The 24,565-nt window shown below is 43.5% G+C and overlaps 2 protein-coding genes across 2 annotated transcripts in view; one reads left to right on the forward strand and one right to left on the reverse strand.

The window, feature by feature from the left end:
• The window catches only part of sae1 (SUMO1 activating enzyme subunit 1), a 10,167-nt gene extending 3,529 nt beyond the window's left edge, over nt 1-6,638 (reverse strand). Inside the window, exons 1-6 of the mRNA XM_084019887.1 lie at nt 6,448-6,638; nt 5,330-5,441; nt 4,603-4,776; nt 1,674-1,819; nt 935-1,034; nt 535-640 (exon numbers count right to left, since the gene is read on the reverse strand). Of these exons, the coding sequence (XP_083876013.1) occupies nt 535-640; nt 935-1,034; nt 1,674-1,819; nt 4,603-4,776; nt 5,330-5,441; nt 6,448-6,548 (739 nt within the window). The 5' untranslated portion in view covers nt 6,549-6,638. The remainder of the gene's footprint in view (nt 1-534; nt 641-934; nt 1,035-1,673; nt 1,820-4,602; nt 4,777-5,329; nt 5,442-6,447) is intronic.
• A 1,506-nt stretch (nt 6,639-8,144) lies between these two features.
• On the forward strand, nt 8,145-22,004 carry zc3h4 (zinc finger CCCH-type containing 4). Its single transcript, XM_084018699.1, has 15 exons — nt 8,145-8,448; nt 12,735-13,065; nt 13,178-13,294; nt 13,657-13,861; nt 14,239-14,334; nt 14,404-14,498; nt 14,674-14,770; nt 14,890-15,026; nt 15,182-15,298; nt 15,630-15,741; nt 15,879-15,988; nt 16,203-16,669; nt 17,052-17,341; nt 17,616-17,864; nt 18,077-22,004. Exons 1-15 carry the CDS (start codon nt 8,369-8,371, stop codon nt 19,762-19,764), a joined length of 4,191 nt encoding a protein of 1,396 aa, XP_083874825.1. The 5' UTR covers nt 8,145-8,368; the 3' UTR covers nt 19,765-22,004.
• The last annotated feature ends 2,561 nt before the right edge of the window (nt 22,005-24,565 follow it).

The following is a 24,565-nucleotide window of genomic DNA, read 5'->3' on the forward strand; positions in this document are numbered from 1 at the left end:
TCTTTTTAAAACCACAGCAACATCTTTCAACGTGATGGACGTGATTTTCCACACGCGAGCAGCCGTACCTTATCAGCTGAATTAGAACCAGGGATTTTTGCATGTTCGTGGTACGTGTTTCAGTCTCACTGCCGGGTTCCTACGCATTTTCAGTTTCAAATTTCTAGTCTTTTTTTTTTTTTTTTTTTTTTTTAGACCTTTCTGGAATCTTTTTTATATTTGATTCATTGTCTGTATAGAAATTATGTTTGTGTCCTGCCTCCTACACAGAAATGTCAGAGGACCTCTCAGAAAAAACAAAGAAAACGTTTATTATGTGAGGATTCATGTTTGTCTGTCGTGACGATAATTTCCATTTCATAATAAAAACAGCACCAATCAGAAGTTTCCAGAACCCAAAGTATCTCAAACGTCTGAAAATCAGTTATTGTTCTTGAATTTGAGATGGCACATATCACACCTAATTTGTACATTTAGACCCTGTTACCTCTAAAACTTTAGTAGTTTTACTTAATGAAACAACGCTTTAAGTACCTTGAAGCATGAAGTAGTCCACGGGTGTTCGCTTCATCCCCGCTTTGGCCTTCTCAGTCGTCCAATCGACCTCCAGGGCCTCCTTCAGAGTGCAGAAACTGACCGTCTGATTGGAGGGAAATTATAAACCAGAGGTGTGTTCATTGATTATTTAGTCATCTTAGGAAAGATCCAATTAATTTCTAATGGTCATTTGATTGGGGTAAACTATCTATTTGTATGGATGTCGTGTATATTAACGTGTAGTAACTAGTTCATGTTTGCATCTCATTTTGGACACAAAAGACTCTCCTTCTCCTTGTAAAGGAAGTTATTACAATCACCACTCAAACAGTGGTTCCTTTGAGCCACATAGTCAAATCATTGGATTTGTCTGTAATGTAAAAGCAGACTTGTTCACCTTTTTCACCATGGTGGTGTCGCTGGGGTCGACTTTGGCTTTCTTGGCCTCCGGGCCGTCGTTAGATTTTCCAGTCGGTTTCACCACTTTTGGTTTCTCCCTAAAAAGTGAGTGTGAAGAGAAAGATGTCCGACGTTATATCGAGGAAACACAACGGTCAGATGTACGTTAGTAAAGTTCATAAACAGCTTCTGTCCGATTGACATTTTTAATCACACAGACATTGAGCAGTCACCAAAATAAAATCCCATTTTAACGCCAGTTCTATCTGGCGTGGGGATTTGAACATATCCATGCAATAAAAGCGTATTAAAAGCAACGCCGGGTCATGTAATGTCATGAATTGTTAGCATGGATGCGTCCAAAGAGCAGAGCAGAAAGTCTGCAGTGTGAGATGAGTGAAGTACTCATATGAGACAGATACTTTCTGGGATTTAGTTGTAGAATAATGGTAATATAACAGAGTTTAAAGAGTAAAACACTTTTTTTTTCGGTTAAAAAAACAATGTATTCTGGGTTTTATTTTGAGTTGTTGTTGATTGATTTAAGGGCAAATAATTTGTTTTTTAAGGGTATGTTTAACAGTATGTTTGCTTAAATGGAAAGAAGCGTGGCAATACCATGTTTGCTCGTCTTGGAAAACGATGCTTCACGATAAGTATTTCAAACAAATATATATATTTGTCAACATCCCTACCAGAACATAACACACACACTAACTGCTGCCCACCATACTTACTCGACGTAGCTGTGCACCGGTCCGAGGTTACAGAACATGTAACCATAGTAACCATAGACGTCACCACAGAAGACCTTGATGTTGTGCTGAGAACAGAGCTGGTCCACCCGCACCATCAGGTCTCTGGAGCAGCCTGTCAGAACCACCTGGGGGAAAAAACCCAAACAGTTCTGTTCAGAGGCTGACCCTTTATTCTGTAGGTACACCAACAAATATCACTTTAGAAATACATTCACTTATGCAGTAAAAAAAAATGTATGTAAATGTAATATTTTTTTTATTATAAATTCTTATTGAACCAACTGTATTGTTAGAGGAGGATTTATTCCAAGACGAGACATTGTGATTTTTTTCCATCTTAATAAACAAAATAACTCAAGTGCCACAAAAATGAAATGATTAAATAGTTTTGGACAAAGAACGGGCTTTGTGCTGTTTTTGTTTCGCTGTATATGCATAGATGGACTGCTGCATGCCCTCTTCCTGTCAACAAGTACTGTTTCCACTTACTGTAATATTTTTATTTCCTCCACCTTTAATCACTAAAAATGTAAATGTATGAAACTGAACTCCGCTGTGTTGGCCTGTCGGCATCTTCTCCTCTGCCATCCTTTGTGTCTCTTATTTGCTCATTACCATAACACTAAAACGGCTTGCAATAACAGAAAATATGAAAAGATGTTGTTGACTTGCTTTAAATCCCTGAGGGACGGACGGACGCGTTCTACTTTTGAAAATTGGCTGCAAAAACAAATCCAGCAGAAACTTTTAAGCTCGATTCTTGGAACAACAACTTGTGAACAGTGGTTGATCCGCTGCCAAAAGTGAGCGAGACACACCTACTGTGGCGGCTGCAGCAGCGTTCGGTGACAGTCCCCCTCCCTGAATAAACGACCGAACAAGGCTAAAGTCACACAGTGTGCCGTGGGAGGGCTGGGTCCACCTTATCCTGCTCACCCAGTCCATGGAGTACACCCTAAACACCCTATGCTCACTGATAAGACCGATGCTGCATCACTGAGTCACACATGACCGGGGTCGAGGACTCGTGTTCGCACATCTACAACATATATGAAAGGCTGAAACCCATGGAGAGGCTAAGTGCCTCTTAGAGCGTCGCCCATGGGATCTTACTTTGGAAAAAATATGTATGGTAGTCAACGGTGAGAGACAAACATGTTTTTGTTCCCATTTGAATCGTGCCGTCACACATGATGTCAACTTAAAACATCGTCTTTTAAGTCGGTATAACTGTTGAAGTATAAGATTGTTGGGTCGAGACGAGAGATGTCCTCACTTCACTTCGTCTTGCTGCTAGTTTCCTCCGTCTCCCTCCCCCCTCCCAGCCCTCACTTAGCACCCCCAGAGGGAGGAAGACTGCTGAAGATTCAGACACAACAGGAGGGTAAAGAAATACATAGTTCATCCTTCAGAAGTGATGAATCCGAGATCCAGCCTGTGTGTGTAGCTGCCTGTTAATATACATGCAGAGAATTAAACCATCCGTTTATTGCTCATTCTAAACCCATCTACTGTCTTAACAGCATAAATATAATCTGAATATTTGTTATACTATATTATTATGGTCATGGTTATACTATATTGTTATCCTAACATGTTGAGGGAGTCTTTCCTTGTGCGATGGTGAGGATGTCGTGTGTGCCGTTCAGACTGTAAAACCCTCTGAAGCAAATTTGTGATTTGGGGCTATATAAATAAAATGGAATTGAATTGAAATACAGTATTAGTATTACAGAGTATAAAAACAAAAGTTTTATAGCTGTCACAACTGACATTTAGTTATTAACGTAATATTTGATTTATTGAGCTGCGACTGCAAGGAGGCAAAGTATTGCAAGAACAGAAATATTTTTAAGCTCATTCTCCACCCACTGCTGTGAACCCTGCAGGACCATATAAGGCTTTCAAACATTATTTCATTAACAGGTTAGTTGTATCACAAGCAAGATGTCAGATATTTGAGACAAAAGTGTGACCATTACAGTTGCCTGAAGAATAAGGAGCTCAGCTGGTGGTGGCTTTATAGAAAGCATGCATGTGTTTTGGTCCTAGAGCCAGACTGAGCTAAATGAGGACACTGTTCTGTATGAGCTACAAGCGACATCTAGTGGCCAGACTGAGTAATAACAAAATGGGCGCTCAGATTAGTTTGAAGTATCCCAGGAGGAGGTGCATCACTGGCAGACACACATGAACATGTTTCAGCACCTCATTTCAAGAAAAGCCATAAATGTTGTATTTTTAAGTGAGAAGGAAAACGGCACCATTTGAGTGTTCTAACCTTAATGAAAAGGTAAAAATCATGAGTGAAGAAGTGCATGTGGAGACACGGGACGATATGAAGATTTAATCTCACGACTATCCTGCTGATATTATGCTGGTAGTGATCAAAACTTTTAAAATGGAAGTAAAATATACTGGAACCACTTATGGTTTTTAATATATTTTACGACAGGACCCATCTTTTTTTAGTTAAAGACATACAAACAAACAGACCTAAATAAGGTTATAATAAATCATAAGGACCCCAGCATATGTAAAGGATGAATAAATCAAAAATAAATAGCAATATGTGAGTCTGTTCTTTCTTACATGACAATTCCTGTATTTTCACATCTCCACCATGACAGCGAGATAGTCAGCTTTTTTTACGTGACGATATTCACGATAACCCTCATAATGGATATTCACCATGATGAACTTATTGTGAGTGTTTTTTTTTATCATAAGCCGTGATTAAATCTTAGATATTTTTATTTCTAAACTATTGTAAGTAAAAACTGCAAGCTTGCACATAATTTAATTTGTGCATTAATAGATGCGATCACAACTTCCCGGGGGGGGGGCTGGTGTCAGAACAGCGCAATCTTTGTGTGGACGGTTTGAATCACTTTTGATTTCCACTCACCGCATCAAACTGCAGGAAGAAGTCATCTGGCTTGTCTTCGACTTTGTCCTGGTCTGCATGGACCTTCACCATTGGGTTGAGGTTCTGGCCTCGCTCCAGGGAGGCCTGGGCGCGATTCTGACCCTGAGCCGTCACCGGAACCAGGAACTGTGCTCGGCACGACTCCTCGGACACCTGGTGGACACGCACAGGGAGAAGATTGTGCTGGATGGGACTTAGCTCACGATCATTTACACTGCATATTTTTCTCCATCGGAGACTCTGTGTTTCCATTCTTTAATATACTATATATATTTAAAAGCTAAAACAAAACATAAAGCAAAACGCGGGTTCTCAGAGAGCAAACATGTGTATGCTGTAGATTAAATACTGACTTTACAGTCTGATATCAAGCCAGAATTAAACTGTTATAGCAATGTTACTACATAAAAAATAAATTAAAAGAGGCTGGTTTGTTTCCTTATGGAAAGTGAAAATCATGACTTTGCCAGAGGCTCCATCTAGTGGACATACACTACACACACAGTACTGAAAAGCCTGAACTGAAGCCGCGACAAAAGGCCAGTTCCCATTCCATCATTCATATGGGCTATTAATATATCATACAGCTGGGAGATCAAAACACAGATTTCTAGAATTAAACTGATGCCCAAGTCAACTCTGCAAGCGACAGTGAGCTCTGGTGAAGACAGAGGAAAGTACATGTTTACTGTGTGAGCATGTGTACCATTTCATGGTCAAGCAAGGTGAGTCCTTTAACTCCAGCCAGGATTAGGTTTTTGGCCACTTCAGCCCCCAGACCACCTAAACCTGCCAGGAGCACACGGGACCCTCGCAATCTGTAAAAAAAAAAAGCAAAAACACGCAGACAAGTGAAAAGTTTGATTTTGTGCTTTATAACAAATGAGTTAATTGACGTTTATTTGAATTGCATGTCTCATTTAAAAAAGAAAGGTTGCACTAGAGGTGTTTATAGAAATGTGGAGAAACAAGTTCAGCAACAACATATAGACAAACCAAAATAAACTACTTTTATGAACTATTATTATTATGATTAAAAAATCTCTGACTGAAATTAAAGTCTGATTCAAAGATTAGTGCATTTAATTTGCAAGGAGCATAAAGTTCTATTTTCTCCATAATGCTGAATGGTCCCATTCACTTAATAAATATGCAGCATGGGTGTTAAAGGAATAAGTTATTACAGCACAACCAAATGTTTGGACAAGGAACTAAACCAAGTACATCCACTCAAGCATTTTACTCGAGTACACATTCAAGGTACTTGTACTTTACATGTATTTTCATGCCACCTTGTAGGCCTACTTCTACTCCACCACATCTCAGAGGGAAATTTTGCACTTTTTATTCCCTTACAATTGTTTGTGCAACTTAATTTTTTACAAATGAAGATTTTTGCACACACAATTTACAGAGAGCTTATAAAACAGTTTATTCAAGTACAGCTGAAAAATAATCATTCGTTTATATCTACATGAACTCGGAACTGATTTAAAATTAAAGCATGCCTAATACTATTCTCATTATATAAGGCTTATAATAGTTAAACAGCCACAGGGGCCATTTTTCCGCTTTGAATACTTTCAATATTATAAGATTATACTTATATATTTGACCTATTAATAACAACTTCATTGTGGTGCTTTTACTTGAGGTGGGATATTTTCAGTGAGGTACTAGTATTGTTTACTTGAGTAACCTTTCCAATGCTTTAGCTATCCGTGTTAAACCAACACTTTGGTCGAAAGCGAGGGAGCAACATCGGAAACCCTCCGCTGCACCGATTAGCCTGCCGAGCTAACTGAGCTAACCGAGCTAACTGACCTCTTCTGGGCATCAAGCCCCCACAAGCGGATCTGGCGGTCGTACTGCGCCGCCTCCTCCTCGCTGATGACCGCGTCCTCCTTCTCGATCATGTCGATCATTTTGGATCACAATTAAGACGGGGATCGCGGTGTGAATGGGACTTTTTTTAATGCAGCTACAGGCGTAGATGTTTCAAAAGCCGAGGCAATTCCGCTGAATGGGCGCTAAATGATGACGTCATCGCAACGTAACAACGTACGCGTTTTCGTTGTTTTCTCCGTTTACTCGCATTTTATATGACAATGTATATTATTTCACGATTTTTTTTTATTGCAATAATCAATAAATCAGACATTCCTGTTCCGTGTTAGCTGTGCGGCTCATATTTGTTCGTAAATCTAATTTCAATCTCAAAAATAGCGAGGAACTCAAATTATCTGTAGCCGTTGCTGGCTTGTAATTTATGCATCCGCCACCTACAACGTTACTTTGCACACAGATCTACAGATCGTTTCTACCTTTATCACATACGGTTCAACATGCTCTCAGGGCTGATACGTGGGTAAATGTACCCTGGGTGTGGTCTTTGAAGAAAATGTCCACAGCTGTTTTACATTGCAGCAGCACTGAATCTGGTTATACAGGCCTTGGTGTGGAGGATGCAACTTTATTTACAACAACTAAAACATGCATTGTACATACAGGTACCTATCATTGGATTTATTGTGGGACAAAGGGAACCATTTGGACCCCATGGGCCCTAAAAGCCCCAGGTTCACAGTCTAAATTAGTTTGTGGTAACTGCAGCAATTGCAAAATACTAGTTGATTTTTTTGAATGATACCACTCTACAGAATCACTTGAAATACTGAGAGCATTGCCTGAGACAAGTCCTGCACTATTACGAGATCTTGAGTCCATATGTGTTGTAGCCTAGTTATACATGTTATTCTTCAGTTGGTTTTGTACCGAGATGGCATATATTGCAAAAGAAAAGTGTTTTGTTTGATCAAGCATTTACACACAGCAAACCTCTACATATATCAGCAGCATGTTAATCGAGCTAGGATGTCCAGCCTGACAAAAAGGTTGCTTAGTCCTGCTGAAGTTGCTCATTCCACCAGTTTGTACATACAGAGCACCACACACACAACACAAATTGAATTAAAATGTTGTTGTTTTTTTTAATTTTGGCATCTCATCTATATGCTTTTCAAATGAGTCCCAGATTTTATTTTTTACACAAAAATATAATGTTATTTGTTGTCATGTGCAGTCTTTGGCAATATAATTATTGGATCCCTCTAACAAAAAGTAAAAGATAAAGGCCAATGCTTCAGTTAACTATAATTCTTTAAATATTCTTTCATCACTATTTGCTTTGTAAGTGCTCTTGCGAGTCAAGCTCAGGGGCTCATTTCCCCCTCAGTCTCCCCTATTCGGCAAATCAGTATGTAAAGGAATATGCAGGTACAGTGACACTATAAAGCTCAATGATCATAAGAAGTGAATTGTCTATTTAGACTGTAATTATTTAAATATTGTGTAATTACTATTTTCTCTGTAAGTGCACTTGCGAGTCAAGCTCGGGGGCACATTTTACCCAAAGTCTTGCCCAATCGGCAATTTCCGTGAGAAGCGTAGAAGAACGTTATTCGTCATGATGTCATCCTCGGAGACACCCGCCCCCTTTCTCTTAGGAGAAGACAGTCGGCCATTTTAAGTTGATCAGTCGTCATTTCACATCGCTACTGTAGGACGGAGAACGTCAGGACTCAATTTCATCATATTTCTCTTACAACTGTAGTGGAGAATTGCCTACTATGAACTGAAACTCTTCCTAAAACCAAAAACAAGTAGATCCTAGTGAAGTGACGCATAAGCCAGTAGATTCCAGTGTCGAGTTGTAATTTTTTGCACCTCAATGTAGCTAGAGGAAATGGCTGTGGAAAGCATGACTGTCCATCCAAACTCCCCAACTACCAACCACGAACACAACAGTCTCCTGACTGACGAAAGGTCGAGTAATTCTACAATCATATTTAAATGAAATTATTTATTTGTCCTGTGCTTTTACACAAAAAGCCCGGGGTTTCTTTTTCTTTTTCTGTCAGAGGGATTAAACTCGCCTTTTCTGGAAAACGAGTACAGAGGTAAAGATCGCCATGTTGACACGACACCGCCAACTGGGAGGCCAAATTGCACCTGGGATAACGTTATTCCCTGTGTTTTATTACGTTCTCACAATCAACGATCAATCGACTCGAGCCAACTTGTCTGGAGAAAGAAAGACGAGGTCGAAACAGCTGATTAATTAATACTTTAACCGCCATTCTAGCAAAGTGAACGTCTAAAAAAGCATCGTTAAATTACTTACCAATTGTTAAGTTAACTAATTTACTTTAATTCAATTAAATGTGTGTGTGGTGACATTTACTGTAATGCCGCTGGTGCCCAAAAAATCCAAGCGATTGTCTTTTGCTAACGATGGGCCTATTTTCAGGCTTAGCTAGCAACATTAGCTTGTTGGCTAATGCTACCAACCTAACACTATACAACTGGCACGGCAGAGGCTAAGCTAATGGCTAATGTTTTTTGTTGATGTTAATTTCACATTGACGTCGCTACGTCGTTGTATTACACATAGCTTTAACTAATACTGTGAGACCAGTCATGCGTTTGGTAATCGATCGGTATGGGCTATTAAACGGTCTTATAAGCGCTCAAATCTCTTCGTTGAGTTGTTGTTAACGTATTGCAGAAGCAACTTGTCGCTCAATTAGCTCTACGCACATAAAAATAGTTATCGAGTCATCGTCTTACTACTTAAATGACACTCGTAAGAAAGCTTATTTTAGCTCCCGAACGCCCTCATGTAATTGAGACTTCTTCCCAGCAAGTCCGAATGCGAACTGTCTTAAGAATATTTTTTTGATTATCAGTGTTTAACCTGTTAGCTTATAGAGCTAGCTAGCGGTGTATGCGTTTGTGCTGTCATGGATATTTGTCTAACATCACTTTTATTCACAGTCGTGCCCACAGTGACTCGTCCCAAAACATCCACAAAAGTCCCCCAAATGTGTTAAACGTCTGCAAAGCATCCCAAAAGTGTTTCAAGACAAACACAAAGTTCCCTCTTTTTTTCTCCACAGTCCCCCAGTTGGCAAATGTGCTGCATGTAACCTAGTTGCCCCCAAACCAAGTCCCCCAGACCCCACTAGTGTCCCCGAATGGTTAGGGGAAAATAACGTGTTCAATGGTTTTGTGTGCAAAATGTGAAGAAACCCAGTCACAGTAAGTATTCCCGGTTTTAATCACGGCCCTTTGCTTCTAGAAGTAGTAAAGTCGTGGACTCCTGCGCTGAGCTAATGATGTATCAGTATGCATGGTAAATCCTTTGATTCACTTAATATTAATAGACCAGAACAATCTTGTCCATTGTTGAACTTTTGTCCAGTAATGGGGCATGTTCAGAGATGTAATCGTTTAATATGGTGTCGGTGGGTATAAATGGACACTTGTTACGTAGTCTACATGGTTGCTCTGCTTTTTACTGCACTAGTGGTCAGCGGTCCATGGAAACTTGTCTAATCAACAGGTTCTGTTGAGCCTCCCATTTGTAGTTGTCGACTTTAAGTTTACGCCGACCTGACCCGTCCACTTGTTGGCGGGGCGTAGAGAAGTCCACATGGAGGTTGTTTACTCTGCAAGTTTTTCCCCTAAAACTGGCACATTGTTGGCAGCAGGTGATGTGTGTATAGTGTCTTGACTGGCCAGAGAGGCCATCAGCTTCGGCCTGCCGTGAATCCCAGCCACTCCCTATTCATAAAAACCCTGAAGTGGATTCCCTGTGCTGTGATAGAGAGACTTCCATTGTGACTCAGACGGGTTTTTATTAATGCGCCAACATCATGCCAGTAGTGAGGTAGCGGAGCGACTCGGCTGCTGAGATGATGCTCCTGAGTTTGAGGTGGTGGTGCAGGACGAAGTGTCGGTCAGAGTTTAGCAATAGACTCTTTTAACTATATCTAAACAATTGTTGTGTTGAAACATATTGTCTGAATATATCGCACAATGCTTATGTATACACATTTGTGAGCTGCTTTGGATACAATGACAGAGCAAAGATGGCAAAAGTAACTGACAATACGATTTTCAGGGAGAGCAAAGCTAGTTTTAGATTTCGTTCTGTTTTTTCCCCAAAGCCAAATCCAATGAGCCCAAATATGGAGACAGATTTAGGTGTTTGTTCTAGATTGTGTTGTTTAACTCGCAGCAGATAAAGGGAGTTTGTGTGTGGAGCAACTCTAGGTCGGTTCACTAAATTATCTGGATAACTTTGCTGCGTAAATCCCGCAACTGGAAGATCTCATGGAAAACGTATCCAGACAACTTGGTAAAGCTCCCTCTTATAGCAGATAGTTGCAGCTGTTTTCGTGGCTTCAGAATAGGCAAAAAAAAAAATGTTTTGTATATTTTGTTGTTGTTAGGTTGTTTGCTTTGAATAAGTTCCTGTTGGAAGGCTGAATAAACTCAGGAGTAGCGTGTAATGTGTAAGGTCACGGCTGTGTTGCTCTGCAGATGAACATTTTGTCCGTGACAGAGTGATGAAGGGCAGATTATTAAGACTGATTAGAGGAGGCTGGGGTGCTGAGGGTGTGGTGGTTGCAGTGCAGCTGACATTTTGCATCAAAGCAGGTTGACTTATACCAACCGCCTGTTTTCTCAGTTCACTGTGTGCTCTCTGGCAGATATTAGAAGGCGGTCGTGAATCCTGTTCACATCACTGGGCCTCAGGCTTCACTCCCAGCCTGCTGCAGACAGCACATGTCGGCCTTCCTCGGGTGTTGGCCTGTGTGGGAGTGCCAGGGCCTACTTGTTCAAATAGCGAGTGTTAAAGACTTTGTCTTTTCATTGTCATTAAAAGTTTGATTCCCGTCCAAGCGTGTTCCATAAATCATGACATCCATACCAGTGAAAATGGCAGACGAAACTATGACCAGATGGTTGTGATCTAGTGCCGTGATAAAAGTGGTGGCTAGTGGGGAAGGAAAAAATTGGCTTACTGGCAGTTGAAATATGTTCCCCAACTGGATGTTACCTTTTATCTAGTCTGAATTGATGCTGAATTGCTGTTGAAACCACGCCCTCCCTTTAGCATGTGCCCCCACCAGTCTCTGCAGGAACAGGCCTGCATGTGATCCATGTTAATACGGATCTCATGGTCCTGCCCTGGCAGTGGACAACAGTAACAGTGCATTTGTAAGTCCTCCAGTCCGGCAGTGTTAATACGGATCTCATGGTCCTGCCCTGGCAGTGGACAACAGTAACAGTGCATTTGTAAGTCCTCCAGTCCGGCAGTAGCATTTGGAAGCCCTCTGCCATGGGCATTTTGAGGGTTTGACCTTTTGTGCCTGAGTGCAGTTTAAAATCTTCTGCCAGAAGGAACGCGTGTTCAGCCTAGTTAACACAGAAATGACACTTGGGTAGATAGATGTGAAGTGATGGCAATACATTAAATATATTTTATACAATGTGGTTGAATCCAATTAGAGAGGTCATAATTACCCTGTGGAAGCTTGTTTAGCTGATTAAGTTAATAAAAAAGATGTGTTTATTCAAACCACACTTTCCCGTTATCGTTCCTCGTGTTGATTTGGATGTTTTTGTACCAGTAAGATAATATACACTCAGTGCAGCATTCACCCGCTTGACCCGCCAGTTTTAGGTGAGTCGCTGGTTCATGTATTTTGTTGTGTACACTTTTTGAAGTGAAGGATTCCCCTGTGAAGCAGTGGCTTCATTAGTGGATTAAACAGGCAAAATGTCTGTGAGAAATACAGGTGATGTGTCGATACACCTGTCGGAGTCCCAGGCACTAACAAAAAACACAATTTAGCATTTTATTATCCCCCCCGACGTGATGCCTTGTTTAGAATATGAAATATTCACGACAGAAAGCAATAGGTGCGACATGGATAACATTTTCTGGAGAAAATGACTTTGGTTAACTCTTAAAAAGATATATAAATAGAGCAACTATCACAGGGGTGCTGGGTACATTATGAATCCCTAAAGTGTAGACTAAATATCAGCCTTATCAAGCCTCTACTCGTTTTCCATCTGCAACAGCTGAGAACAAACCATTAAATGTACATTTTTTAATTTCCATCATCATTTTATTTAATGTAATTTATCATTTTTCTAATGTATGTCCCAAACTTCAGAGGTTGTGGGCAGACTTAGCCCCAGGCCATGAGAAGATCACACAAGTAACTTCCCTCCTTGTGTGTTCTTATATACAGGCCAGAGGATGGAGAGCTGGAGGAGGGCGAGCTGGAGGATGATGGGGGAGAAGTGGGGGAGGTGGAGATTGATGGAGGTACGTCTGCTGCAGCAGCAGCAGCAGGAGGAGGAGGAGGAGGAGATGGTGGCGATGAAGCAGGTGGAGGAGGTGGAGGAGGTGAAGCAGGAGGGGAAGGGGCCGGGGAGAGGCCTCGGCGTAGCAAGGAGCCCCACGCCAGCAGCAATTCGGATGATGAGAGATCCCACCGTCGCAAGAGGAAGAGGAAGAAAGAGAGGGAGCGAGAAAGGGAGAAGAGGAGGTCCAAGAAGAAACGCAAATCCAAACACAAAGTACGATTGTTGACATTTACAGAATTGAAGTAAATCCACCTAATTATTTAAAAAATGTTTGTCTATCGCTACAATGTTTTCTCTGAGTGTCTCTATGTTTTTGCTCCATCAGCGGCATGCATCCTCTGATGACGACCACTCAGACTTCAGCGAGGACTCTGACTACAGTCCCAGTGAGAAGAGGAAGAGAGAGTACAGAGAGTACAGCCCAGCGTACCCCCCCCCTCCTGTGAGTCATGAGAACTAACTTACAGCAAATGGTCAACAACCAGCTTTAAAAGAGACGTTTTTTCTTTTTAAATAAAGTCTGTGCGGATCTGATTTATAAGCCGATAGGAAGAGGGCTTCATGCGGACTTAGAAAAAGGACTCATGGGACTCATTTGGCAAATATGAACTAATAAGTTTACATTATGAACATGTCGTTCCAACAAAACCGAGTGTTCATTTACACCAAGTATCGCCGTGGTATCGAATTCAAGGCATCCGTTACGGAATCGGTATGAAAACATGTCAAACGATGCTCGGCCGTGTTCCTGATGTGTTTCCTGTGAAGTGAAATCTCCTGGTACTCTTGTTCACTTGTCTGTAGTCTCACGGGGGCTACGGCGGCTCAAAGAAGGGCGGCTACATGAAGATGGAGAAGCAGAGCTACGGAGGCTACGAGGAATTTGAAGAAGAAAACTTCGAGGTGGAGGAAGAGGAGGAAATGGTGGATGAAGACTATGATGATTTCGCCAAGGAGCTCAACCAGTACCGCAAGGCCAAGGAGGGAGGAGGCCCCCGCGGCGGACGAGGTGGGTCCACGGCGGTCGGGTTCAAGTTAAAAAATAGCCTACTTCTGCACGCTAAACGTTTCCCCAGTATGATCTAATCCAGGTCTCTGTGAGTCATTGAGGCTTTTTCTTAAACCTTCTTCTCAACTACATTTCTGAAAATGAGTATTTATAATTCATGCATAATATTACACTTTTTATGAAAGTAAGCAGACTTTCATGTGCCAAGCTTGGTGGCAGATTCATCAGTTTCCTTCTGTTTGACTTGCTCCGTTTCTCTTTGCACGTTGACAGAGAGACAAAGGAGCTTATTTGCCCAAAGTTTCTTATCAATTCAAATTCCACAGTTACGTTACTAGCCGTGTAGCTCACTGTTGTTCCTTCTTTTGTCTCTGCAGGGGGCAGGGGGCGCATGAAGAACCAGAGAGGCCGTGGAGGAATGAGGGGAGGGAGGAGGGGAAGAGGAGGGAGCAGAGGAAGAGGAGGTCGAGGGGGTGGAGGAGGAGGGGGAGGAGGAGGAGGAGGTGGTGGTGGTGGTGGTGGTGGTGGAGGTGGAGGAGGAGGAGGAGGAGGAGGAGGAGGAGGAGGAGGAGGAGGAGGAGGAGGAAAGATGGGAGGAGAACACGATGATGGAGATGGCTATGGAGAAGAGATGGAGGTGAGTTTTGGCATTCAGGATCAAACCGATTGTCTGCTAATTTTACCTCACAGAACACAGAGTTTATCGGTTTGAGTGTGTTATTGTGTGACTTTGGTGAATCCGAGCTCAGTCTCTAAAACGCCAAAGTGTGTCCACACTTCGTAAACTATCATGATGTGAAATCTGTTGTCAGTATGGAGAGGATGACTACGACAACATGGGCGATGATGACTATGATGACTACTCAAAGGAACTAAATCAGTACAAGAAGTGCAAAGACAGGGGCAGAGGTGAGTTTGGATCAGCGTGACCTCGATGAGGCCCGTTCACTTCATGCAGGCTTCCAGTCCGCGTCCGACTGTGTGGTTATGGCGCCCATAATTCAACCTGTCTTCGATTCCTGCACCAGGGATGAAAGGTGGCCGCGGGCGAGGGAGAGGTAAAGGAGGACGGGGTATGATGAGAGGAGGACGGGGTCGGAACCGCGGGAGAGGAAGAGGCGACATGTGCCACGATGACGACAACAACGGGGACATGGACAACGGGGTAATGCTGGTATAATTCTCTCATTACTGTCATTGAAACAAAGCTAATTCAAAGTAGGCAGTCTAGAAATCCCTTCATAGTAATTAGACATGAGTAATAAAATGACTTTGTTTGACACTCTGCTTTCTTCCTCTGTGTGTGTGTGTGTATTTTAGGACGGAGGTGGAGGAGGCGATGGACCAGGACCGGGGAGGAGGAATATGAATGAGAAGCACCAGGATAAGAAAGGAAAGGCCATCTGCAAGTACTACATCGAAGGAAGATGCACCTGGGTAAGGTCACAATTTGAACTTTCTGACCAGAAGTTTTGTGATTTTTTTTTTCATGTTCGTTGGCTGCTTTTGCATTTCTTCATTCAAATTATGCTCAGTGTCAATTTTAAATGTTTTTGATTCCTTAAATGCAATAAAGTGTATGAATTTGAAGTTGTTTGCAGCTCAGTTTTAGTTAGTAAATTAAAAAAAAGCTGCTAATGGTCTAATATATGGTTAAACTGAAATGATTGTCAGAGGGTTAGTGGTCTTTCAGTGATCTATAGGCAGCTCTCGCAATCATGTCGGTCATGAGTGCTCAGTCCTCATTCTGGCCTTTTTCCATGACCAGGGCGACCACTGCAACTTCAGCCACGACATCGAGCTGCCCAAGAAGAAGGAGCTGTGCAAGTTCTACATCACTGGATTTTGTGCCCGAGCAGACCACTGTCCTTACATGCATGATATCCTTTCACCCACGGGTAGACTATTTATTACTACAAGGGAATTATGGCTGTGTGTTTGTATGTTTGCATTCATCTCAGAATTTAATGAAGGGTTCAGTTTTCGGTCCAGCGTTCCTCCTTGACTCTCATATTACGTGAATTTCCCTGTAAGCTGTTCCACACTACCGGGAACTGTGTGAATGGTGACGAGTGCATGTTCTCCCACGACGCCCTCAATGACGACACGCAGGACCTGCTCAACAAGGTACGGTCCTCTCACACGGTTTCCCATTCTCTCGGATAATTTCTCTGAACTCTTTAGATCTTTATCAGGTCTGAAAGATATTTTATCAGTATCATATTTGCATTCAGGTTCTTCTTGCTCCAATTTGCGAGGTGAAATTGTTGAAGTTCATTTTCTGAATGCCGTGAGAAAATCTTTCAGATTCACTAATTGTTGGAGGGTCTCTGTTTTCTAGATGCTGGCGGAGGATGCAGAGGCCGGAGCTGAGGATGAGAAGGAGGTGGAGGAGCTGAAGAAGCAGGGGATCAACCCTCTCCCCAAACCACCTCCTGGAGTTGGCCTCCTCCCCACCCCTCCTCGACCGGTTCCTGTAGACGCCAACATAGGCCCTGGGGATTTCGGCGGCCCTTCTCCAGGAGATTTTGGGGGTCTTTCTGGTCCTAACCAGATCCCCATTGCCAACAAATGTCCCCCCGGACCAGGGCCTGTTCCTGGGCCTAACCCCTGTGTTGGCCCCCCTATCCATGGCCCTGACGGAAATCCCTTCCAAGGTGGGCCCCCAAATCCCAATGTCCCTCCTCCCCACATGGGCCCCCCTCCTCCTTGTGGCCCAGGGGGAGGTTGCGGGGGGAAGAAGATTCCCTCATTGTTTGAGATCAAGGTTCAGCCGACGGGACAGCTGGCTCACAAACTGGCCGTCAGGTAAGAAATCTGTAAACAACCGTTGGGAATAAAAGAGAATCTTTTCACTTTCACATCTGTAGAAAATAACAGCTGGTTATTAGTTCTAACGTGTAGCTCATTAATGGGATCTTTGGAATATCGACCTCCTGTAGGCTTGAAAGATGTCTCTGAACAATTATTAGTTACACATCGAAGACTGTCACCAACTACTCCCAAAAAGCATTCGAACCATCGAGGTCACATCCAAAGCACTACCAAATAACTAAAGACAAATAAAGAAAAAAAGAGTGTAATCACAGAAAAAGTGGATTTAGTGTTATGTCCCTCTAAATTTCTCCCTGCAAAGTCTCTTTGAAAGCCACTTTTTGAATCCTAACGCCTCCTCTTCCTCCTGTGTCAGGGGCCAAACTCCCACCGGCAACCAGCCTGCAGCACCTGGGCCCCAAGTGCCCCCTGGTGCCCCTCCCCCCTGCTTCCCTCCTCCAGGCATGATGCCTCCTGACATGCAGAACATGCCCCCCCCTAACATGGGCCCTGGCGGACCACCCATGATGGGAGGATTTCCACCCGGTGACGGCCCTCCACACGGAGGTGCTATGCCTCCAGGTCCTCCTCCGGGTGGCGGAAACTTCTTTAATAACTTCTTCAATCAGCAGGACGGTATGCAGATGGAGGGAGTGGTGCAAGAAGGTGAGAGTCAATTCCAATAATCAAACTGAATGATTCAAGACTGAAAGAATACGTACCAGGTTTGTTTTAGAACAAGCAGTTGATTGATTCATGGTGGGGGTTAACTTTGTGACCATCAGCTAAAAAAATACCCCTAAAACATCTGACTGTTGTCTTTATGGGGAAAGGTTACAGTGGGTATTCTTCCCAGGACAAATGACTCCACAGTAGTCATGAGTATTTAAAAAAAAATGTGTTCTTACTGTTTCTGTACTGACATGCCGTTCCCTCTCAGGTGACAACTACCAGGGTTTCGCTGGTATGGACGAGAGAGGAGGAGCGGGGAATGTTGGAAACCAGTCAGGTGGACAAGAAGGCTCTGCTAATGGAGCGTCGGCCAATCAGGGAGGGATCTCTGTGCCGGACTTCCTGCCTCCAGCACAGCGCGTCCTGTTCATGAGGATCCAACAGAAGCAGCAGGAGGAAGAGGAAAGAGCTCGGCGGATGGCCGAGGGAGGAGCAGAGAAGACTAGAGACACTGAAGGTAGAGGGAAAGCACCTTTTCCTTGGCCTTTTCATATCTATTTCCTCCTACAACACACTATACTTAGAGGGAGCCTTTCATATTAGATGTTAGGTCTGTCAAAATTGTCTAGAAATGACGTTCACATATTCGTTCTTAAAGGTGCTAAATTCGTGCTGGCTGGAGGGCAATTCATTTTCATATGCAACTATCTGTGTGTTCTTCTCTCTCAGGTGACTCAGGGAACTGGTACTCCAGTGAGGATGAGGACGGCGGTGGCAGTGTGACCTCCATCTTGAAGACCCTCCGTCAGCAGACCCAGGCTCCTCAAAAATCTGACGGTCCCCCGAGCAACCCTCGCCTTCAGAAGGCCCCGACTGCCAACGCTCCGGCTCGGCCAGCAGACCCCCGCTTGGCTCGGGACCCACGCCTGGCACGTGCTGCAGATGTTTCGGACTCCGCCCACTCAATGCCCACTCTGTCTTCCTCTGGACCGCCTGCCGACCCCAGATTAGCCCGGCTATCTGCTGCTGTTTCCGCCGGATCCACCACCCACTCCCCTCCTACTCTTAAACCAGAGCCTCCTCTGGTCTACAAGCCACCACCGCTTACGACCCCGGCAGCCGAGGAGGAGGAGACGGAGCGGGTTATACGGGACAAGCCTGTGCCGATTCCTCTGGACCCGCTCATGGGCATGGCTCTGAGGGACCCACGCTCACAGCTGCAGAAGTTCAGCCACATCAAGAAGGATATCGTCCTCCACATGCCGGCCTTTTCCAAAACCATCACCTGGTCTCCGGAGGATCTCCTTCCTCTCCCCCTCCCCAAGCAAGACCTCCTTCCACTCCCACCGGGCATCCCTCCTGTCTCCTCTGTAGAACCACGCATGTCCCGCACTCAGCAGCCACTTCAAACAGCGCTCCCTCACTCACAGCCTCCTCCCATTCAGCATCCGCCCTCCTCCTTGGACCCCCCTGTGCCCGCTTCCTCCACCTCCTCGCTCCCAGACTTTGAACTCCTGTCTCGTATCCTGAAGACTGTCAATTCCAGCCCGTCCCAGACTCCCTCTCCTCCTCTCTTACCCACCCATATTGGCCCTATGTCGCTGCTGGGTCCACCTCCCCCCATGCCTCCCCCACCCGTAGAAAAGCCCGTTGACCCCCGTGTTTCCCGTAAAGGCCCCACTGACCCCCGTCTGCAGCCTCAGAAGTCAGCGCTGAAGCAACCATCAGACCCCGTGCCTCCTCCTGTCTCCTCTACCTCTCCAGCAACCACATCTAGCTCCTCCCCTTCCATCGCCCCCTATGACCCAAGGCTGCTCTCCTCAGGCGGGGCAGGCAGTGTGGGAGCCGGTGCACCAGGGGGAGCCAGTGTGCTGAGCAGCATCAGTCTGTATGACCCTCTGACTAACAAACCGGGCAGCCCTGGTGTCAGCAGTGGCTCCAATAACTCCCCCAACCCAGTCAGCACAGAATCCAAACCCGCCGACCCCCCGGCGGTGAGTAAACCTAAGTCCAAGGAACCCCTGTTTGTTCGGAAGTCTGCCTTGGATCAACCAGAGCCAGAAAAAAGTGGAGAGCACGGAACCGATCGATACAACAGCTATAACAGGCCTCGGCCCAAGCCTGCACCCTCGCCCAACACCACGGCCCAGGGGGGCCCCGCCGCAGCTGCCGGCGCCGCCGGAGGTCAGGGTGCTCCTGGAGCTGGTGGGGATCAGGGGCCCGCGGGTGTCCACAACCTACCGGTGTCCACTTTATTTGGTGCGGTGAAGCAGGCGGCCAAGCCCGGCGGGACGGGCAGCCCCTTTGGAGGCAACAGCCCAGTGCAGTCGGACCAGACGACCACAGAGCAGGACAACGCCTCACTGAAGGACGTTTTCAAAGGCTTTGACCCCACAGCCTCGCCCTTCTGCCAGTGACCCCCCCGACCATTGAACCCTAAAGCCCATCATGGGGTCGGCGGTTGGCTTGTTTTAATATTTTTGGACGCTGAACAGATCAGTGAAAAGGAGGGAAAAAAGCGCACTGAGGCAACTTCCTGTAAGAAGGTTAAGAAGACAAACTCATATACACAAGCACACACACACACACACACACACACACACACACACACACACACTGCGTTGCAGATTCAGATTCTATAAAAGACTCTTGAGTTATGGGAAGGGTTTCAAGTTAAATCTCTAAAGCTCTATTTTAAACAAACTTATTGATGTATAAATAAATGTATTCTCTTGTTCTCAATGCTTAATGAAAACAGTTATTCAGACAGCAGCAAAACCACGTTTATATGGAACGTTTTAGCTTTGCATCCTTTTGCATCAATCCTCTTCGTTTCAGTTGCTTGCTTTCCTCCTCCCCTTTAAACTGGTTGATGTGCCTGTCTATATATTTGGCAGTCAAGCGTGACATGCTCTCGGCCTCAGATGAAAAGACGGGATACATCTCATCTTTTTCTCAGCACAATGTTGCTTATTTGTGGTGTTTTTGTGATAAATGAACGGCACTGAGGAAACTCCTTTAACAATATGTCACAGCCTTTGCGTCTCTTTAACCCCTGTACAAATTGTTTTGTCAAACAATAGCATACATTCTTCATGATGACTCACCATGTCACATTTGCTGCAGAAGCAATTGCAAATAACGAAAACGTTAAAATCTATATTCTGCTTTTTTTTAGTATTTATTTTTCTACTACTTTGCACTGTTGGTTTGAGGGCTGTTTATGTTTTTAATGTCCGTAGTTCTCCAGTTGTTCATATACTGTTTTGTTTCAGGTGTTTAGCTCTTACCCAAAACAGGTAACTTTGCTGGTACAGGAAGTGACTTGTGATCTTTCAGTACGGCCTCTTTAACCACTACGCTGCTGCTGCTGCTCTTCCTTTTACTCACGTCGTTTTCCCTTCAGCAGTCCGGTTGATTTAATTTCTTTTTATTTTGTCTTTCTGCGAAAATGACGAGACCCATGTCGACCGCAGCTTCAGGAGGGAACATTGAAAATGTTTTCTTCTCTGCTGGAAAAAATATTTCAAAGGTTCCATTTGTTTCTCCTCATCCTCGGCTGGTCAACCCTTCATGTTTTCTTCCACCTTATTAAGAATCGTACTCTTTAACCCGCTGATTCAGAAGCGACCATCTAGCCTCTAGCTTTTACTTGTTTTGTTTTTATTAACCGTTTTGTTAAGAATGGAATTACAGGACAGGGTTAAAGATGTGATAATAATTTGCAGCATTGATTTTAAGTTTTTTTTTTGGCTTGAGTGGCTGCTGACAGTGTGACAATCATAAACTACACTTGGACCTAAAATTCAATTAATGCATTAATCTTGCATTTATTAATTTTTTTTTTTTTTTTACAGATGCTCCCTCTACTGTAATGTCAGATCTTAGCACGACCTGTGTTAAAAAATATATATATATTCAACGTTTCCCTGTCAGCCTTGCAGGTAAAGAAGTGCACACTTCATGGTGGAAATGTTCATTTGGGATTCTCAGTTCAGATTTAGATCCTTATTCCAGATTCTCCCTTCATGTAGCTTCTCCCCCGAACCGTAAACAGTTGTCAGGTGCAGCCTCTGATCGGGGCGAGGATGAGCAGTTGTTCCCGTTTTGCCTGATTTCATTGCCAGGTCTGTTTGAAAATCTCTAAACATGGGCATGTCAAGGAGCTTCTAGAAGTCTCTGACTTCCAGAAGGTGTCAGGATCGACCCTCTTGTGTATAAATGTTGATCATTTTAATTTATTTTTTTATACTTGGGTAAATATACTTCCTCACTTGACATTTTTGAACTGAACCATTTTATATGTCAGGAATATGTGATTGCCGCTCACCTCAGTGGGACGTCGGCAGCCTGTAACAGTGTGAAGAGAGGGGACAAAGACGTATTTTTTTATTTGGTTTTGTGTGTAAAGATTCAAACTAACCAGATTTACTGTTGCTCCCGTCTGGCAGGCCACGAAAAAGCCTGTTCGAGGGTCAGCTATGGCACGCGTGAAAGTTATCGATGATTTTCCTTTATGGCTTTGTTGTTTTGTAAGTTTGTTTTTTCTTGCTATGTAAATCTGACCAGTATCCTGTCTTTGGAGGAGTGGAGTTTTCTAACTGTACACTGTAGGTGAGGTTGTTAAAGTATTTAAATAAAGTTGATACATGATCAACCAGTTAAAATTCTATTTTTATTACCCGTTTTCTATCTAAATGAATCAACATAGTCTGTCCTCACACCAAACATGACTTCCTGCTTGTAGTTGGGATCTAAGAAGGTTTTTCCATCTTTTAGCCTTAAAACGATTTTCTTCAAAACATAGTTTTGGGCAGAACATGGAGCTCCGAGCAGGTCATTTATCATCTCACAAAATCAAAATTCATAGACTTCTGCACAAACACTGGTTGTCAGACTGTTGGCTTAAATGATGACAGATGATTGGATTTAGCACCAGAGTTCGGTGATGTGAATTATACTCATGTCTACCAGTTATTTACTGATTGACAAGTTTCTACATATTTCAGAGATGCACTGTAAAAATCCTATGCTGACATTTTCATATGATAGGGAGCTCCCTGGATGTGGCCACTAGGTGGCAGTGTTAGCCAGGCCAATCTTTTCCACAATAAGTCGGTGAGGATGCTTGTGGCCAATGCCAGCAGGGTACAGCAGCACACTGTCCATCCATCCATTATCTACCACTTATCCTGTATTTAGGGTCACAGGGGGGCTGGAGCCGATCCCAGCTGTCATTGGGTGAAGGCAGGGTTCACCTGGACAGGTATCCAGTCTATCACAGGGAGACATGTAGAGACAGACAGGTATCCAGTCTATCACAGGGCCAACATGTAGAGACAGACAGGTATCCAGTCTATCACAGGGAGACATGTAGAGACAGACAGGTATCCAGTCTATCACAGGGCCGACATGTAGAGACAGACAGGTATCCAGTCTATCACAGGGCCGACATGTAGAGACAGACAGGTAACCAGTCTATCACAGGGCCGACATGTAGAGACAGACAGGTATCCAGTCTATCACAGGGCCGACATGTAGAGACAGACAGGTAACCAGTCTATCACAGGGCCGACATGTAGAGACAGACAGGTAACCAGTCTATCACAGGGCCGACATGTAGAGACAGAGACATTCCCGAGCCAACCCGGGAATCGAATCCAGGACCCTCTTGCTGTGAGGCGAGAGTGCTACCCACTACACCACCGTGCAGCCCCCAGCAGCACGCTGAACATTTGAAATTAAAAAAATACATCTAGTACACCGTACTGTGATAACAGGATGTCCTGTTGAAAGGAAACACCATTAGCTTTTGGGGGCAGCTTTGTTCCTCAAGAGCTGAGAGACTAAAGGAGCAGGTAGTACAAAAATGTGGGTTTATTTGATTGTAAAACTCAAATTCAGCGTGTGGAAATCAGTTGATTATAATTTTTTTTTTTTTTTGGCAAAATAAATAATTTTGATAGAAATGAACACGCTTAGATTATGCAAATGCCTAAATAAATGTATGTATTTAGTCAAATGTCTACTAACTTACTGACAAATAAATCAGGAATTAGAAAGTAGCTAATTAATTTCCACAGCTAACGCTGAGGAGACAGGAAGTGTTTACCATGATCTCAATCGGAGCTTGTGATGCGTCATCTTTGTTATCCAGCATCTTTGGCTGGACCAGTTATAAGGACACACACAGTCGGTCATACTAAGCCGTCCAGTGATTCAATATTAAATGTGAAACAATACTTTTTGGGAAAATTAAAATGCAAAAAAAGACAAACAGACAAAAAATTAGGAAATGATACGTACAGATAATAAACATATAAGTGAATTATAAAAAATACTATAGATATACATTTAACCTTAATTATTTATACAGACATTTCATTTATTCACACTTATATGTGAAAATGAAGATGAAGTTAAATGTAAAGTTTATTTTATTGAGATGCACATTATTATAAAAATATAGAAGCCTTGCATGTTTGAAATTTGGCAGAGGTTGTGGTCAACTGGGATTTAAAAGTCTGAAAACCCATACAAAAACTTCTCAAACCTCAAATCATTTTTCTATCAACTAATAATTCTAAGTATTAAGTCTTCTCTATAATTCCTAATTGGATTAAAAACAAGGCACAGACCAGGTGTGTTTTTGAGGAGATGCCTTGGATGTTGGTTTTAATAACTTAGAAAACATTTATGTTACAGCAATACTACAGTAACGGTACAACAGAGAAATGGGAGGAGCCACATCCAGTGGTGCCTATCTGAATGCAGATCAGTTGGACTGAACATTTGAAAACCAACAGATTCTGCCACAGTGCTGAACACAGACGCTCACCAGGCTCAGTGGAATGATTTGGGGCCGGTTAGGTTTAATCTCCCTTTACTGCTAGCAGGTAGGGCGCTTCATGTAGCCTTAAAGGGTTCTGACAGGGTTTAACCTTGATATCCGAATGTTGTGTCATCAGATCATGAGAGGAACCAACACTGGAGGAACCGACGGAGGACTCGAACAGTATTGGTATTGGTCCTGCCTCAGTGTAAAGCTCAGAGGGGCTGCTCCCTTTTAAAAGTACTGAGTCCGGCTGAGCTCATAAATGATATCAAACCACTGTGATGATCCAGATGCTGCTGCGCTGCTGCATTAAAGGGATATTCCAAAACAGCCTGTTTAAAATCAAGACACGTGTTGTATTTGAAACAGGAGAGCACATTATT

This window comes from Eutrigla gurnardus, assembly GCF_963514095.1.
Source record: "Eutrigla gurnardus genome assembly, chromosome: 10".
Lineage (NCBI taxonomy): Eukaryota > Metazoa > Chordata > Actinopteri > Perciformes > Triglidae > Eutrigla > Eutrigla gurnardus.

Bases quoted from the DNA above. Each gene is read 5' to 3' on its own strand.
- zc3h4 (XM_084018699.1), top strand. From the start codon at position 8,369: ATGGCTGTGGAAAGCATGACTGTCCATCCAAACTCCCCAACTACCAAC. The intron at 13,862-14,238 runs GTGGGTCCACGG...TTGTCTCTGCAG, and splicing joins AGGCCCCCGCGGCGGACGAG to GGGGCAGGGGGCGCATGAAG. The intron at 14,335-14,403 runs GTGGAGGAGGAG...GTGGAGGAGGAG, and splicing joins AGGAAGAGGAGGTCGAGGGG to GAGGAGGAGGAGGAGGAGGA.